The 19,907-nt window shown below is 43.1% G+C and overlaps 1 protein-coding gene across 1 annotated transcript in view; it reads right to left on the bottom strand.

Moving 5' to 3' along the window:
* LOC139755931 (carbonic anhydrase-related protein 10-like) overlaps positions 1–19,907 on the bottom strand; it is a 341,538-nt gene that overhangs the window by 43,505 nt on the left and 278,126 nt on the right. Inside the window, exon 7 of the mRNA XM_071674704.1 lies at positions 18,993–19,059. Coding sequence (XP_071530805.1) covers positions 18,993–19,059 — 67 coding nt within the window. The remainder of the gene's footprint in view (positions 1–18,992; positions 19,060–19,907) is intronic.

The raw sequence follows: 19,907 nt of genomic DNA, 5'->3' as shown, positions 1-19,907 counted from the left end.
TCACATTCCCTCTCACTGCCTCCATGTTGACACCTCCGCTCTCACATCCCCTCTCACTGCCTCCATGTTGACACCTCCGCTCTCACATCCCCTCTCACTGCCTCCATGTTGACACCTCCGCTCTCACATCCCCTCTCACTTGTGTCTCAAACTCGCTCACATCAAACTGGGACACAGAAACTACGGTACACAGAAACTACGGTACATAGAGAAGTGGTGGCTTCATAAAAGTCCAGTGGGCCATAATAGAAGACCAAGACAATGTCAAATCCATAGGTTCGTGCAGAAAGTTGTGGTTTGTTGTGAAGTCACGTGAGTACGTGATGTCAGTTTGCTGTCATGCCAAGCCCCAGAACACGTATTGTCTCCCTCCCTCACACTCCGACCTCAACAGTGTCCAGGTTACACATACACGTAGAAGAGGAGGAGCTCAAGCCAAAAGAAGGAGGGAGGGTCATCATGCTCATCCATTGGCGTATATCCCATTTTCTCTCACTTCTCCATCGGTTGTGACCAGGCGGGTGGTTATCCCACGCACTCTCCCCTGGGCAAGAAGGGAGTGCGTTGTTGGTGTTGTTTAAGGAGCAATTACGGGAAATTGATGTGACGCGTCGATGGGGTTCGACAGCTGCCCCGGAGCACAAGGCATCGTAGGGTCTATTGGCCAGGGTCTCTGGTGGACCGATACTTGCCTGGTGTGGTGAGGTGGGGTGAGGTGTGGTGTGGTGTAGTGAGGTGTGGTGAGGTGGGGTGAGGTGTGGTGAGGTGTGATGAGGTGGGGTGAGGTGTAGTGAAATGAAGTGAGGTGAGGGTGAGGTGTGATGAGGTGGGGTGAGGTGTAGTGAGGTGGGGTGAGGTGTGGTGAGGTGGGGTGAGGTGTGGTGAGGTGGGGTGAGGCGTGGTGGGGCGCGGTGAGGTGGGGTGAGGTGTGGTGGGGCGTGGTGAGGTGGGGGTTTGGTGGTGTGAGGTGAGGTGAGGTGGGTTGTGGTGGGGTGAGGAGGGAAGAGAGAGTTGGGTTCTAGCGAGAAAGGAAGGGAGGGAGGGAAAGAGAGAATGAGAGGTAAGGGGAAGAAATAGGATGAGAGTTGGAGGACGAGTGGAGGGAGGGTGTTTGAAAGTGAGGGAGGAAAGAGAAAGAGGGATGGCATAAGGTTGATACCAGGAGGAAAGGTGGGAGAGAAGATAGAAGGAGGCGGTGAGGGACTAAGAGGACCGAAGAATGGAAAGGAGGAATGAATGAATGAATGAATGAATGAAGGAAGGAAGGAAGGAAGGAAGAGAGACACGAACAGGGAGCGAGACAGAAAATATAAGACATGGGAGAGGGGGAAAAGGGAAATAAAAGAGAGAAACCTGCACAAAATATAAAGACAATTAGGAGGAAATAAAGGAGGAAGGGTAGAAGAATAGAAAACGGAGGAAAGAAGAGAACAGTGAGGATTAAATTGAATATAGTGGACGAGAAATCGGATGACCCCTGCACATGAGGACGTGGATAACGGAGAGCAGTGTTCACGCAGGGTTCAGAGGGTATATACAACACTATGTATGAATAGATAGAGGTTAAAACTCTGCATTCATCGAGGGAAAGTTTGGTATTGAGAGCCTACTGATGGCTTCCGTCACGCAGGCGAGACTGGATAACGAACAGAAGCTGAGGATTACATGTCATTTAGATCAACAGTACTTACACTAACGCTCACACTAATGCTCAGAGGATATGTACCTCATTATCTGCATATTCATGTATGATCTTCAGAGATACGAAAGGGGATGTGGTATTGGGAAATCACAGAGAAATACATAGAGAGAGAGAGAGAGAGAGAGAGAGAGAGAGAGAGAGAGAGAGAGAGAGAGAGAGAGAGAGAGAGAGAGAGAGAGAGAGAGGAGAGTATATATCCGCTGGTCGTCTAGTCTTGACCACAGACCCATCCCTCCCACACCCACGTAGCTGCAGGTGAAGGATGTCTTTCCCTCCTCACCTTCACCAGCGCTCGGCCCTGGTGCTGGCCAGCTGACCCTTGTCCTCAATCAGTGGGGCTGCAACGGGAGTTTTGTTGATATCTTTGCATTTTGTTCCTATATGAAGTGAATAGCAATGGAAAGGGGGAGGTGAGCCTGGGTATTGCATGCTCTTGGCTTTACTCCTGATGTCTTTATACAGGGAAATTTGACCTAGATGTGATGCAACGCGAGAGTTAACCTGACACATGGCGTCAGTGATATGGTTAATGAGCTTCTCACATTGTTCTCATGATACCTTCACGCCATCTGATAAACATGCGATTGGACAATCGCATGTTTAGCAGATGGTATCCTAGCTTCGTCTCTTCGATGTATATCAACTGACTGTTATATTTCTCTCTTGTGTCTTATCGTTTTTCATTTTCCCTGTAGACTCATAGGAATATCTTGATCACGCACAAAATTGTGATCCTTTCCAATATATATATATATATATATATATATATATATATATATATATATATATATATATTGAGATCGTTTAGGAAACTGTGTTTGATAATGGTAGATTCTTTTGATATTCTTACGTACATTTGAGCGAGAAGATACAATCTTGTGAACGATGTTTCAGTCAGTATTGTGGCTAAAGTCTCGTATGTGAAGGAACAAAACTTTTGACTCTAGTCAAACACAAAGGCTCTACTGATGCGACTTAATTTTTCAGTTCAACTCTCCGCCACTGTGTCTTAACTAAGCCTCGCTTCCCTGCTTGTACGATATGTGGTAAACGCAGCCAATTGAATTTTCAGGCGAGTGTTTTGATTTTATATGCAAGGTTTTCTCTTTTATGGTAAGATCGGTAGAATGTATGAAACCACATAGTCCTTCAAGTAACCCTAAGACCTTCAGTGACAAGTCTTTGCCTAGTGTCAGAAAGATATCTTCCAACTCAGAAAGTCAAGAGATGTTATAGCACCAAAAGTCCTTCTCGTACTACAGCATCACCACGACTTCCTAGGACCGCTCCAGCTGCTTAAGAAACTTAACATCAACATTGCACTTCAGAACAACATCATTGCAGTGAGACGCTTGCTCGTCAAAAACCCTCGTCTGGGTTAGTGTTGGCACGGTGGGTGAGGATGCTGCAGTGGGTCTTGTGGCTCATCAGCTAGCAGTATACACACTTTAGTGACGAGGTTTGCAATGAGAGTGGGTGCATTTGTATTTTGGAAACAAAAACAGTGTTTGTAAAGGCAAAGATGGGCATATACGATGGTATCAGAGTCTCGAGAATATTTTATGGATGTGAGTCTTGGGTCATGAGTGCAAGAGACATGGTAGAATGTGAATGGGACAGGAAGAGTAAAGTGCATGATATTGATACGTGGAGTGAGGCTGGTTGATCCTCTTAGAAACGAGAGTGTGGTGGGGGTGTAGTGTGAATGAGAGGGCTGAGCGGGGCGTTGCTGAAACGCTTCGGACGCACGGAGAGGATGAATTGAAGGGAGGCTAACAAGAGGACCTTTGTGGAGGGAGCGAGGTGGAGGGATACACAGAGAGATATGAGGATGGCGTGAAGGAGCTTCCATGATATTTGGACGTAAACATTCACGAGGACGAGAGGCATACGGTAGTGTATGTTACTATGCATGTTGAAGTGGAGTTCACATCTTTATATCAACGTGAACAACATTCTCTTAAGATAGCCACTTGAAGCACTATAGATACTCTACCGAGCAGAGATTATTAAACGCAATGCCCAGCGGTAGTTGAGGTAGAAAGTAGAGGAAAGTATTCCATACAAAATACAACTCGAAGCTAACGGGATGAACGCATCAGAATTCATCCACTGCTCTGGAGAGAATGTGTAAAACGCATCATTTGGCGTTCCCCAATATTTTCCTTTTTTTTTCGGCTCTCGGTTTAACCCAACCTGAAAATTACCCCCCAAACCCAACCCCTGTGCCATAACCAGACCTAACTTTACACACGGCAGTAAAGTGTCCCCAATATAATTTAACGACACAACAACAGTAACTGTGAAATGTAGCTTGCATGGTCAGGCCAAATATATTATAAATGATAACATATTTGTGGTGTTGCTCGTTGGATGAGATATAGAAAACGGGCATAAAGCTGGTTAGTTAGTATTCGCAATCCTCTTCTTTTTTTTTTTTTATGTAGCTCTGGGTTTTGTAAGCGTATTTAATCCCTTCTCTATACACTCGATGGATGATGGTTCAGCCACAGCTTTTAATTCCTCCCCTGAAGCGGCTTAAATAGAATGGATTTAACAGGCGTTTCATCCCCTGACCAAACGTTGATCCTCTCCATACTGTGTTGTGTACGTAATGCATTGACCCAAGGACCAGCAACGTAAGGGCTGCTCTCTCTGTGTGCAGTGAGTGCCATTAGACGCTTGTCTGCATACTAATATTTATGTACAGATGACCATCTCTCTAATGATATCTGGTTCGTCATTGACCGAAGGACCAGCAACGTAAGGGCTGCTCTCTCTGTGTGCATTGCCATTAGTCGCTTATCTGCATACTAATATTTATGTACAGATGACCATGTCTCTGATGATATCTGGTTCGTCATTGACCGAAGGACCAGCAACGTAAGGGCTTCTCTGTGTGTGCGTATTGCCTGCCATTAGTCACCTGTGTACGTACTAATGTACATGTACTAATGAAGCGGCAGGAGCTAATGAGAGCTTCTGTGCTCATCAAAGCAGCTCTCTGGGATGATATCATCAGACTCATCATACGGTCGTTAATGATACCTTATACGATGATGCTCACACCAGGGAAAAAAGAGCAGAAAAATGATGCTTTTTGATATGGTCTGAGGCTGGGGCTTATGTTCCTATAGTCACTGGCAAGATTGAGTGTCGTTCTGCTCATTGAACACACACACACACACACACATACACACACGAACACACATATATATATATATATATCCCTGGGGATAGGGGATGAAGAATACTTCCCACGTATTCCCTGCGTGTCGTAGAAGGCGACTAAAAGGGGAGGGAGCAGGAGGCTGGAAATCCTCCCCTCTCTTTTTTTTTTTCTTTTTTTTTATTTTCCAAAAGAAGGAACAGAGGGGGGCCAGGTGAGGATATTCCACAAAGGCCCAGTCCTCTGTTCTTAACGCTACCTCGCTAATGCGGGAAATGGCGGATAGTTTAAAAGAAAAGAAAGAATATATATATATATATATATATATATATATATATATATATATATATATATATATATATATATACATATGCTGGTATATGACTGGATATGTGTTTGTGTGTGTGTGTGTGTGTGTGTGTGTGTGTGTGTGTATGTGTATGTGTGTGTGTGTGTGTGTGTGTGTGTGTGTGTCTAGTGTGTCTGTATGTGTGTTTGAGAGAGAGAGAGAGAGAGAGAGAGAGAGAGAGAGAGAGAGAGAGAGAGAGAGAGAGAGAGAGAGAGAGAGAGAGAGAAAATACGACTGAAAAGTAAATTGAGCGAAAGTTTGATGGACAAGGAGCTCCATGAGATTTGGTGGCAACGTAGATTAAGGGATATGGGAAGAAAATCTGATAAAAAAAGAAGTTAAGTGTTTTACGCCTCGGGACAGCAAATGGAAAACAAAGGAAGGCCCAAAAAGGGCAATAAGAAGAGATTACCAGGGAGGAGGGCGGCCACCTCTGTTCCCAGCCGTACACAATCTGCGTCGGGTGGGAGGCAGCAGGCGCGCGCCAGCGGCCATCATGGGGGCCCCCTCGCCGGCCTGGAGCTATTTCACGGTCATGTGCATATATATAACTCTGCAGATGAGTCGCTCTTGGCCCTCTCCTGCCGCCCTGGGTGTCGGGAGGAGGAGAGCACAGCAGTGAGTGTTGGACAGAAGGCGGAAGTAGAGGGGTGAGTGTTGGAGAGAAGGAGAGGAGGCGGAAGTAGAAGGAAGAGTGTTGGAGAGAAGGAGAGGAGGCGGAAGTAGAAGGAAGAGTGTTGGAGAGAAGGAGAGGAGGCGGAAGTAGAAGGAAGAGTGTTGGTTGGAGAGAAGGAGAGGAGGCGTAAGTAGAGGAGTGAGTGTTGTAGGCAAGGAGAGGAAGCAAAAGTAGAGGAGTCGTAGTCTTCCTTCAAGGATCCCAACATTGTGAAATATCAAACGGACGAAATGAGGTCAAATTCTCGAGAGAGGAAGGGAGTGTGTGTGTGTGTGTGTGTGTGTGTGTGTGTGTGTGTGTGTGTGTGTGTGTGTGTGTGGGGACCTAACCCAAACACCTAACCTAGTCTAACTCAACCCGACCGTCACTCGCCAACGCTAATACAGAAAAAAGAAGAACTGTCGATGCAGCTATATCATTAAAGTGTCGGTGGTTTATCTGATTCAATGACTTAAGATCCTGGGTATACTCAGGTGGAAATCATTTCGAGTTTAAAAAGGCTTTTCATTTTTATCAAGTGTACAGAAATCAGATAAAACACTGATGACTTTTATCGTCTCAAAATGCTTTGAGAGTTTTTCTTTTCCCTTCTTCACGAAGTCATTCCACATTCATTTCGATCGTTGCTCACTTCACATGCTAATATACCTTTTAGATGAAGGCCAGCATAAAACCTAATCTTGTAAGAAGCACAAAAGGCAGAAATTTCAATTCCCTGAAACGATACGGGATGAATAGAAGCTGGGGGTAAAAAGGAAAAGCCCTCTGACTCATTTTCCTATTTCAGTATTAACCCAGTAATAAGATTTATCTCAGTGACATACGAGTCTATCATCAATGTTGTGATGACAATATTTATTGTTATTATACTTTTCTTTAACTCGTTTACACGATTCTTTACGTCGAGAAGTCTTGCTGATGATACTGTCTGCCAGTCAGCCATCCTATGTTGAGGTTAAGACAAAAAGAATCCCTCCACATGACATGGATCAGTTTTTATAACTTGCACAAAGCCAGAGGACATATATCAACACATATACCTTCAGTTTTTATATCTTGCACAAAGCCAGAGGACATATATCAGCACATATACCTTCAGTTTTTATATCTTCTGGAAAAAGCCACTGGACATATATCTTTTGGACAAAGCCACAGGACATATATCAACACATATATCTTCAGGTTTTATATCTTTTGGACAAGGCCAGAGGACATATATCTTTTGGACAAAGCCACTGGACATATATCAAGATGTATATCTTCAGTTTTTATATGTTCTGGACAAAGCCACTGGACATAGATCTTTTGCACAAAGCCACTGGACATATATCTTTTGCTCAAAGCCACTGGACATATATCTTTTGGACAAAGCCACTGGACATATATCAGTACGTATATCTTGTGGACAAGTGGAACTTTTCTACCTAGGAATCAATATGGCCAGATTCCTTGACATGACAGATTTCCTCCCACTTCCTCAGCCAAGGTTGACACACAGGCCCGGAAGCTCCCCCTGCCTCCAGTACCTTCCCTTTAGTTTCCTTTAACCTTTCCCTCGTGGACGACAGGTTTGAAGCAGCCACTTACATAACGAGCTCAGGAACACCGGCAGGTAGTGAGTCTCCCGATAGGTCACACACACACACACACACACACACACACACACACACACACACACACACACACACACACACACACACACACACACACACACACACACACACACACACACACAATCGACACAGGAACTGGGGGTGGCCCCGAAGAAGCCTTCTCTCATATAAATTATTCATTACCCGCCACACTGGAATAGATATTATCTACTACATTAACAGTACGCTTTGTAGATAATTCAGTCTAAGTTCTCATACTGTAAATCATGAAAATGATAAGTTAATTATTACCTACATCTGTCTTAGTCTTCAAACATAAGACTCGCGTTTTAGACCTTCTCATTCTACTTAATGCCATTCAAATATAAGACTCGCGTTTTAGACCTTCTCATTCTACATAATGCCATTCGTTTCCATGTCCTGATCCCGCCGTGTATAGATATCACAGGGTCTTCCATATAATGTTCCCTCTTTCTTTCTCCGAGTCCTGCCCACATTAGTTGATTATCATCCATCGCAAAGACTGAAATATGAGACACGTCTTTACCTAACACACAGTACACCTCTCCTGCCTCAAGGAGAAAAGGGGAAGCAAAACTGTGTATCTAGAGACGGCCTTTTTGTCTTTGCGACGCTTCGGATACTAATAACCTTTAACAGTTTATTATAATATCAACGCCCTGCGTCCTGGCGTTGTAAGACTCTTCACCTGCCTGGTCATCCACCGTGTCAAAAGCAAAGATACAACATAGCTACAAAACCACACAACCAAAGGCCCTCAAAGTGACATGGGTCGTCCAAGCACAATTCCATCCTGTTATACTTGACACCCAATTCCATGCAGTAGTGCTAAACCATTCCCATTTAAACTCTTCCATAGCCAACCAACAACGCCTAAGAAGTACTAAAAGGCGAACCTCGCCTCTTCAGCAACTTTTGCTCACAAAACAGAGCAGCTGACTTTCCAAGCATTGAACAGTCTCAGACAAGACCCCCAACTTACATACTCCCCCCATCTAAAATCACACTCCCCAGACATGTAAGAGTTATGCTTTCTTGTCTACACTCTGGACGTTACCTAACCCAAGAACACTGCAGACACCGATTCCGTATATCTCAATATCCTACCTATCCACCATGTTGCAACTTCCACAATGAAGACGAAGAACCTGCCGCTTAATTTGTCCATCCACACACACACACACACCACACACACACACACACACACACACACACACACACACACACACACACACACACACAGTATCACTCCACTCTTTTATGACCTGTAGTTCCTCCCAGTGGACTTGGTTGATTTTCTGAGCGCTGCGGCGTTCCCATAGGAGAGGGAAGGGATTCTTTGGGCAAAAAAGGTAATATATATATATATATATATATATATATATATATATATATATATATATATATATATATATATATATATATATATCATTTATTTATTTTGCTTTGTTGCTGTCTCCCGCGTTAGCGAGGTAGCGCAAGGAAACAGACGAAAGAATGGCCCAACCCACCCACATATACATGTATATACATACACATCTACACACGCAGTCTATACATACCTATACATCTCAACGTATACATATATATACACACACTGACATATACATATATACACGTACACATAATTCATACTGTCTGCCTTTATTCATAGGTCTCTCTCTCTCTCTCTCTCTCTCTCTCTCTCTCTCTCTCTCTCTCTCTCTCTCTCTCTCTCTCTCTCTCTCTATCTATCTATCTATCTATCTATCTATCTATCTCTGAATGTTTATATTGCTGTATACGTGAAAAAAAACACCGTTAATTTAATGTTGATAATGATGAAAGTTCAACTTGCACATCCCAGCCATCGTTTTATCTTTCTTCCCCCCCAACTGTTCTTTCCTTCAGTTCACTGCACAATTTTCCGCTATAGTATGTGCCGCTAGGCGTAGACTCTATTAATTCAATAAATGAATAACTCTCACAGGTAATATTTCTACATCCGGGGAATAAATAAAAAAAGAAAATAAAAAAGTCATTTGAAATCTACATACAAAGTAGTTTGTATATGTAAATTCAAATTTACATAATGTATGAACGACTTCCACTAAGGAAAGGGATAGGTCACATATAAAAAGGGAGAATATACGTGATCTTAGAATTATGAGATGTTGTATTGGTAGATGTAGGTTAATGATGACGGCCTTAATTACCCTGGCAGTTGATACGTTAAAGTTTAGCCCCGCCAGCCAATCAAGAGGTTGACTCATCCAGATATGTTATAGAAGACAATCATACGCAGTTGTTTAAGAAAACATGTTTTGGAGAATCACATGTTTACCAAATGGCGTCCTAGCTTCGTCTATTCGATGTATATCAATGTATATCAATTTTCCAAAAGAAGGAACAGAGAAGGGGGCCAGGTGAGGATATTCCCTCAATGGCCCAGTCCTCTGTTCTTAACGCTACCTCGCTAACGCGGGAAATGGCGAATAGTTTGAAAAAAAAAAAAAAATATATATATATATATATATATATATATATATCTATATCTATATATATATATATATATATATATATATATATATATATATATATATATATATATATATATATATATATATATACAGTATATATAACACACACTCGCACTCAGGATGCACTTTTTATCTAAGATCCTGATCACACTCCTCTACCTCCAATCAAAATACGTAGTATTTTTACCCACATGAGTCTTCGCTGCCACATGTTGTATAAAAACTCCTCGACTTCGTAGACCGACTCGACCCTCACTGCTCCTCCCCTTCTTCCTCTCCCTCCTCCTCCTCCTCCTCCTCCTCCTCCTCCTCTTCCTAGATAACCACCTGAGCCGTGAACACACATGAGCACACACTCCTCCACTCCAGCCTCAGGCATGTAATTCGTCCCCTCTTACTCTCCCGTTTGCCTACATGAATAATTCCCTTCAAGTAGAGCCACAGAGACCCAACGCAACCCCAACTCGTTGTTCATACATAACTCCTTTCGATATATATTCACAACCACGCATAAGTTTGCCTTCAGATATTACTCAAGGTGATGCACACTCACACACACACACACACACACACACACACACACACACACACACACACACAGGCAGCCACCAGAGTGAGAGATACCACTGCTTGGGTATTGGGATGGTTAGTGAAAGTAGCGCGCATCACTGTAGCCTTACGGTGGTTGTCAGTTTCTCTTCCCACTAGCCCAGGTTGCTGTCACTTTCTCTCTGCCTCATGTAGTTGACCGTTATTCACTCTACAGACACATACTCGCTTCATCTTATACATATATCTCACTCAACTCCCTATTCTTAACACTATTTCCCCTCGATGAATGGTATGCGCTAGCCTTTGCCGAATGGCGAAGTCTCGTCGTATGTTCATGGAAGTTCATGAGATGAGATGGAGGCCATACGAGTGCAGAACGCTCTTCCATACTGTACAATTAGGTAATTGATAATGGTTAATTATACAAACGCTGTCTCCGCGGCACATACTTCGTCATCTCGATACACTTCGCTTCAAACATACCCAAACACTCTCCTACCCATCCCTACTGTACACATGTGTAGCACCATATATGCCCCTGGTATACACAGAGGCCGAACTGGGGTGTGGACGTTGTGTCTAGCAATAGAAAAGGTCCGAGGTTGGAGGCCGTCCTGGGATCTGGACTTTGCATATGATAGTAAGGGTGGTCTGGGGTCGGAGGCTGACCTGGGAATCCAACATTGCGTTTGGCAACAAGGGAAGGATCCGGGTCGGAGATTAACTTGGGATCTGGACGTTCCATCTGGCAGTAAGGAGGTCCGGGGTCGGAGGGGACCTCACCGAAATACGCTAATGGCTGGCCCCGGATGATCGACCAAAGTTACGGCAGTTATTACGAGAGCGAGAGACTCGTTATCCCAGAGTAATGCAGCAGAATTTCCAGTTTACTTCATTAGTTGCTGCCAAGAATTGGCGAATTATGTCTCAATTTTCGGATTTCCAGATTCTAATTGACGGGGAATAATTCGGTGTTGCGTCTACGGAAACCGATGGTCTTCGCCTTCAAGAATCCAGACTAATTAACTGTCTGTAATGACGCAGTGTTCCCTTGTTAGGCTCAGAGACTCGCTCCTGCCTCTCCGGGTGCAGACGTCAGAGACAAAGCCGGGGGAAGGGAAGAGAAGGGAAAGGAGGAGAAGTGAAGGGAAGAGAGGACATGCTTTGGTCGAAACGGTGGGAGAACGAAGACTGAAGGAGATGAAGGGGAGTGGGAGGAAAAGAAGGGAGAAAGAGGAAGAGGAAAGGGAGCAAGAACTGGTGTAGGCATCAGCATCGTGCTGACGAAGTTGGCAAGGTAATTTGTAAGTCCAGGACAGAAATAGACTACCGTTTAGTCACCCATAGATAACGTAATATCACTCGATACAAAAGTTGAACTTTTGGGGAAGTAGACTTTCCATTATCCTCAAGTAATGGAAGGCAGTTTTCTCCTATACAAACATCCATAAATACTTAACATTCAACTTGTTCTTCTCTGTTCAGGCGTTTTATTTGTTCCTCCAAAGTTGCCAAAGAAAACTGAATCAATTTACAGTAATATATAGTGTTAAGATATCTCGTACCTACTTCTATTAATGGTTCAGTAAGCCTCCATGATATAAGACCTCTGATACCTTCTCACTATTGATATAAGAACCCTTGAGCTGGTGTGATCCACTGGGGGAAAGCCAATCCTAAGGTTCGTCCTTTTTTTTTTTTATCAATGTAGCAATAGAGCTCTTGGATTACACTCAGAATGTCCCGCTACAGTGATAGATGATTCGATTTATAGAAAACGAGACGATCCTGAAGGATCAAGAAGACATACGATAGCAAATGTTTAAGGGCTCTGTTGTTTGACATAAGAAAGATTATAGTCTAACCAAAACCCACACTAACCCAACGTTACAGGAAGTCTGTGGCCGTTTCACGTTTAACTAATATGATTACATGTCTACGGACTTACATATATACATGTCACTGACACTTAACAGTTTACAGACAGAAAATGTCTGGCGACGTGCTAGTGCACATTTAACTAGTACAAGAGAATTGTGAAGACTTTCTAGGGTAGCTGAAGATAGGATACTGAGTATATCCCTGTTGACAGCAGGGATAAGGAATCCTTGGAGCTGAAGGATAAAGGATAGATCCTTCAGAAGGTAAAGGTAAGGAGCGTTATTGATCCTGGGTCTCAACCATGGCTACACACTCTAACATCAAAATAGTCTACGTACTTTCCAATTATCATTTCCTAAACAAAAGACGAACGCGGAAGGATTTACTGAATAATGGTTTACAAAATGGATGAGAATGGAAGATTTTTTTTTTTCCAGCACACTTGTGATGAACAAAACCATAAAACGCCTGCGGTCTTATTGACTTATATTCAAGTAGTGTTAAAACGAGTTTACGCTCGAATGAAGTGGGGATGATGGAAATTTTTTGTCTATGCTTGTTTTTTGGCAAAGATATGATCATTAAGGGCAGGGGTTGAAAGACAGGATAGTTAGGGTGAGAGTCTAAATGGAAAAATTTTGGAAGAAGTAAATTGTTTTTAGATACCTGGGAGTGGATATCTTAGCCAATGGAAACGGAAGTGAGTCATAGGGTGGGTGAGGGGGCGACGGTTCTCGGAACGCTGATGAAAATGCAGAAAGAGAGATCGTTATCTGGGAGGGTGAATACTGGTACACTTGAAGATATAGTAGTTCCAACGATGTTTTACGAATTCAAGTCAAGACCAGTAGATAAGGATGTGCAGAGGAGGGTGGATGTGTTGGAAATTAAACCTTCGAGTGCAATATGTGGCGTGAGGTGAATTGATCGAGTTGATGATAAAAGGTAAGATAGATGCATGGTAATAAAAAGAGTGTGATTGAGAGAGTTGAAGAGGATGTGTTGAAATTGTTTGTACATATGAAGAAAATAAGTGAAGATAGGTTGACAAAGAGGATCTATGCGGCGGAAGAGGAGGAAGCAAAGAGAGAGGGGAGGCCAAATTCGAGATGTAAAATGAAGTGAAATATATTTTGAGTGGCTGGGGCCTGAACATACAAGAGGGTGAAAAGTGTATACAGGAGACAGAGTGAGATGGAACGATATAGTATACAGGGGTCGACGTGCTGTCAGTGGACCGAACCAGGGCATGTGAAGCGTCCGGGGTAAACTATGGAAAGGTCTGTGGGGCCTGAATGTGAATGGGGAGCTGTGGTTTCGGTGCATTACACATGACAACTGGAGATTGGATGTGAGCGGATGTGGCCTTGCTTCGTTTATTTCTGGCGCTACCTCGATAAAACGGTAAACGGCTGACAATATATATATATATATATATATATATATATATATATATATATATATATATATATATATCTTGCAAAGTTGAATATGAGAGTAGTCAAATGTCCCACCTGTGAGGTAACGCTAGCCTTTACCAGGAGTGTACGACCATCATCAAACACAAGGGACGGGAGGCATGGGACCTCAGTGGTGGTGTGTGTGTGTGTGTCCCTCGGCTTGTCTTAATGTATTTACATCCAGCCCAACCAGCTCTGTCACGAGCCAACACAAGCCCCCTTTGTGCCTCCCAATGTCAAAATTCCTTAGTGAAACGTGATGTGCGACGGTGGAAGAGAAGAGGGGATTTGTTTATTAAAAAAAAGCATATATATATATATATATATATATATATATATATATATATATATATATATATATATATATATATATATATATATGTATATGTATATATATATATATGTCTATATATCCCTGGGGATAGGGGAGCAAGAATACTTCCCACGTATTCCCTGCGTGTCGTAGAAGGCGACTAAAAGGGGAGGGAGCGGGGGGCTGGAAATCCTCCCCTCTCATTTTATTTTTTTTAATTTTCCAAAAGAAGGAACAGAGAATTGGGCCAGGTGAGGGTAGTCCCTCAAAGGCCCAGTCATCTGTTCTTAACGCTACCTCGCTAATGCGGGAAATGGCGAATAGTTTGAAAGAAAGAAAAAAGATATATATATATATGTATATGTATATATATATATATATATATATATGTCTATATATATGTATGAATTATGTACATGTGTATATATGTATATGTCTGTGTGTGTATATATATGTGTGCATTGAGATGTATAGGTATGTATATTTGCGTGTGTGGACGTGTATGTATATACTATATGTGGGCGGGTTGGGCCATTCTTTCGTCTGTTTCCTTGCGCTACCTCGCTAACGCGGGAGACAGCAACAAAGCAAAATAAAAAATGAAAATAAATATATGTCTATATGTATGTATGAAATATTAGTATTTTGGAGACCAGTCACCCATGGTAACTCACAAAAAAAAGATTCGTTTTCACATCAAAAATCGTAAAATATCATAAAAACCGTATTTATAGATCATCATGAACGTAGTTACCTGTTTTGAAAATCCAACTTTATCAAAATCGCTGGTACAGAGCAGTGGTTGTGCCGGGGGGGGCGGTGTGGCAACACTGGGAAAACTAGATAGAAAAAAAATATATGTGTATATAGAACTGCAGGGGGGGAAAAAATAGAGGCTATTGTAAACTCTGTGGAATTAACATTTTCATATATTCCATTTCCGTTGAGGGGATAGCCAGCGTTTAAACTCGTGTATTTTGGTGCATCTATTTGTATGTATATCGTTCTGTTCAGCGGTTTATGTCTGTCTGTCTATTTGTCTGTCTGTCTGAATGTATGTATGTACGTACGTATATATATATGATCATTTATAGACTGGTATTGATAGATAGATAGATGGATAGGTAGATAGATAGATAGATAAATAGATAGTTAGGTAAATGGATAGATAGATAGATAAATGACAGAAAATTCGACAGATCGATGGATAGGGAGATAGACAGATAGATGGATAGATAGATGTATAGACAGAGAGGGAGTGATATAGATAGATTAGATAGAGAGGTAGATAGGTAGATGTATAGATAGAGAGGGAATGATATAAATAGATTAGCTAGATAGGTAGATAGATGTGTAGATAGAGGGGAAGAGATATAGATAGATTAGATAGAGAGATAGGTAGATAGATAGATAGATAGATAGATAGATAGATAGACTGCTACAAAGATAGCTGTCCACACGTACAGGAAAACACAGAGAAAGAGACCCAAACAAAACCACGAAATATTCATTGGGGTCCCAATGGTGAGGCGTGTTGCCCCCTGGCTGTTGACACGACCATTTATCACTACGGGGGAAAAAACGATCAAGAAAAAAAAAATAGAGGGAAGCTTGAAAAGTGAGGGAGTGCAATTGAGGGATGGGAAACGGAGAGGATGAGAGGGAGAGAGAGAGAGAGAGAGAGAGAGAGAGAGAGAGAGAGAGAGAGAGAGAGAGAGAGAGAGAGAGAGAGGGATGAGAGAATGAGACAGACAGACAGACAGACAGTGAAAGGGTAAGAGAGGAAATGAGAAGGGAAAAACGTGGTTGACTTGTATGGAAGGAGAGGATAAATGAAGTCTAGAGCAGGGGAGAGAGAGAGAGAGAGAGAGAGAGAGAGAGAGAGAGAGAGAGAGAGAGAGAGAGAGAGAGAGAGAGAGTCAGTGGTGTTAACAGAGGCAGCGAACACTCGTGTGTGCTCCACCGCGCCTCGCGACCCAAGTGTAGAAGCTAAGAGGAAATCCATACAGGTGAGTGTGTGTGTGTCACCCGGGCGGCTGAGCACCACAGCTGGGCCTCCCAGGCACACACGATGACCAGATAGACCACGATCCCCTCACCTGCCACCTCCTCTCCCCAAGTGACGAGACGTAAACGATGGAGACTTTAAAGTCATCTTGATCAAGTGGAGTTAAGAGTTGGTTCTGTAATCATATGGTTATTATACTCAAGGTCTTATGGTCATCGTACTGAGGACTTGGTTGAGGTGGTGAAGGGATAATCATAATGGTTAACTCAAGTACACTGACACATGTAGGGTCACAGTGAAGTGATTTTTGACCACCTCACTGAAATCTTAAGGGAAATTGTTACTCTTTCCCACTATACCCTTGTGAAAGGCATATACCTTACCCGTTTAACACTTGGGGTAAGGCGTTACCTGTACCCACTTTTACCCTTGGGAAAGGCGTTACTCTCACCCACTATACCCCTGAGGGAGGCATTACCTTACACGAACGACAACCAGAGGTAACACAACTTGTTACGTAACGGATGAGTCACATCCTCAACTCTGTAATCGAGTAATGAATGATTTAACCCACTGGGAGGAAGAGCAGACCCCAGCGTGTACGACGTGGAACACTCAGCTGTTATACCAGATGACATCCTCTTACATTGGGGCTCTTGTGTGTGAGAACAAGACTTTAATCGAACTCCTTTTGTATTAAAGATTTCAAAACACTTGTAACTGGTCGTAGGATTTCACTTCACGTTGGCAAAGTTACAGAGAAGATTAACCTCCAGTGATTCGTGAGGAGGAATGAAGCGAAGGCAGTCGAAACAGAAATGATTAAAGAGTAACAGACTTTATCAACCAGCGAGCATCTTGTCTTCAAAGATGGTGTTTCATGTTCTCTTGTGTGTCGAGGTGGGTTCCCGAGATCGTGGGTCGTGTGGGTGAGTGTGGGCGACGTTGGGGTAGTCACACACGACCAGTCCTCGAGGATGCGAACTCCTGCCTCGTAGCTAAGGAGGCTGAAGAAGGTCCCAACAGACAGACGCTGATGAATGACAAATGGCTGAACTGAAGTCCTGGTTTATGCCTTCGTAAACTACAAGTTTTTTTTTTTCCTCAGCCTTGCCATATGCTTCAGTCAACTGTTGATCACGTCTCTCTGATTTACTGTTATTCATTTGTCTCGGTTTAATTATGTTAATGCTTAACGATATATACATACGCTTTCTCCATTTTTCTTTCTCCTGGGTGTATATGCTTTCTTCGTTTTCTTTCTCCTGGGTGTACTTGTATATTCATCTTTTCTTGGATCGAATTAACACGAAACTTGACGTTTGTGGATGCGATCTTGTGAAGCGTTCTCAGATTACTGTTTTTCTTTTTCGACACAGGAGTTCCAACCGCAAGGAAATCAGAGGTTAGTGCTGTTTCATTTTCGTAGATTCTGCGAACTTTTCCCAAAATTCCTCGAACGTATGACGGATGGGAGACGCTCTCGCCTTCCGTCAGGAACGCATGCGGATCCATCCAGACTTCCACATGAGTCAGGTGAATTATGTAGAAGGGAGAAGAACTGCGAGCCGTCTTCTTGGAGGTAAAGCATTTTCCTTCAAGTCGTTGAATCTTTCAAACTTTTCTTTCTCATATGTCACCCGCGAACACTTGAATTGAATGCACCTCACATGTTGGGATGCTGTTCGATCTCCAGTGATATTCTCATATACTCATTCACACTCATAAACTCATTCACACTTCTGTCGCCCTCAGGTTCAGCCTTCCACTCTCTCTCTCTCTCACACACACACACACACACACATACACACACACACACACACACACACACACACACACACACACACACACACACTCACTCACTCACTCACTCACTCACTCACTCACTCACTCACTCACTCACTCACACACACACACACACACACACACACACACACACACACACACACACACACACACACACACACACACACACTCACTCACTCACTCACTCACTCACTCACTCACTCACACACACACACACACACACACACACACACACACACACACACACTTCCTTCATCATTAGGACTTAATTCCTCCTAGCTCTCACCCTCTTGCCAACGCACACATTCTCATTCCCAAACTCATCTTCACTTACACCCTCCTCATTACCTCACAACCGCACCCACACTCCCTCACCCTCAACATTTCTAACCCGAAGACCACCACAAGTGCCTCAAGAATTTTAGAGGCAACGACAATAATGAAATATCTTTTCTCTAGTGTGAGCTTAAAGGGAAAGAGGAGATGTAATGAGAAAGGGAACAGTGCTAAATATTCTCGTAATCGCGCGTATTCGTGACGATTTAGCGGACTCGTTAATGTTCATTTGCTTGGCTAACGTCCCTCCTTCCTCCTTCTCCTCCTTTCCACCCTCTTACTCTTCCTCCTCCTCCTCCTCCTCCTTTCCATCCTCTTACTCCTCCTCCTCCTCCTCCTCCTCTTCCTCCTCCTCTTCCTCCTCCTCCTCCTCCTCCTGCTTTCCATCCTCTTACTCTTCCTTCTTCTCTTCCTTCGACTCCTCGCCATATCCTGTAAGATCGGAAACTACCGAGCGGACACAATAAGCTCACATAGTGTCATTAGATTCTGTCCTTCCATCATTGAGTTTCTCTGAACCAAACAGTGAGCGTAGATGGACATAATGCATAGCAAAATTGTACAAACTCCTTTTTGATAACACTTACCTCCAAATTTGACGCTGGGAAGACCCTCAAGCATTGTGGCCAAGGCAGGAGAGGTTCGGTCGCCCAGCTGTTGAGAGGAAAAGAAACATTTGGGTTAAAGTGATATTGTTATCTTTTAGTGAGAGCTGAGACGGTACGGGCAACACAAGTTCTTTATAATGACCATCTCATACGTGCTATATATATATATATATATATATATATATGTATATTATCCCTGGGGATAGGGGTGAAAGAATACTTCCCACGTATTCCTCGCGTGTCGTAGAAAGCGACTAGAGGGGACGGGAGCGGGGGGCCGGAAATCCTCCCCTCCTTGTATTAACTTTCTAAAATGGGAAACAGAAGAAGGAGTCACGCGGGGAGTGATCATCCTCCTCGAAGGCTCAGAGTGGGGTGCCTAAATGTGTGTGGATGTAACCAAGATGTGAAAAAAGGAGAGATAGGTAGTATGTTTGAGGAAAGGAACCTGGATGTTTTGGCTCTGAGTGAAACGAAGCTCAAGGGTAAAGGGGAAGAGTGGTTTGGAAATGTCTGGGGAGTGAAGTCAGGGGTTAGTGAGAGGACAAGAGCAAGGGAAGGAGTAGCAATACTCCTGAAACAGGAGTTGTGGGAGTATGTGATAGAATGTAAGAAAGTAAATTCTCGATTAATATGGGTAAAATTGAAAGTTGATGGAGAGAGGTGGGCGATTATTGGTGCATATGCACCTGGGCATGAGAAGAAAGATCATGAGAGGCAAGTGTTTTGGGAGCAGCTGAATGAGTGTGTTAGCGGTTTTGATGCACGAGACCGGGTTATAGTGATGGGTGATTTGAATGCAAAGGTGAGTAATGTGGCAGTTGAGGGAATAATTGGTATGCATGGGGTGTTCAGTGTTGTAAATGGAAATGGTGAAGAGCTTGTAGATTTATG

The sequence above is a fragment of the Panulirus ornatus genome, chromosome 20, assembly GCF_036320965.1.
Source record: "Panulirus ornatus isolate Po-2019 chromosome 20, ASM3632096v1, whole genome shotgun sequence".
NCBI classification, from domain to species: Eukaryota; Metazoa; Arthropoda; class Malacostraca; order Decapoda; family Palinuridae; genus Panulirus; species Panulirus ornatus.
Note: the sequence above shows the minus strand (reverse complement) of the source record. Positions and strands in the feature narration are given on the sequence as shown.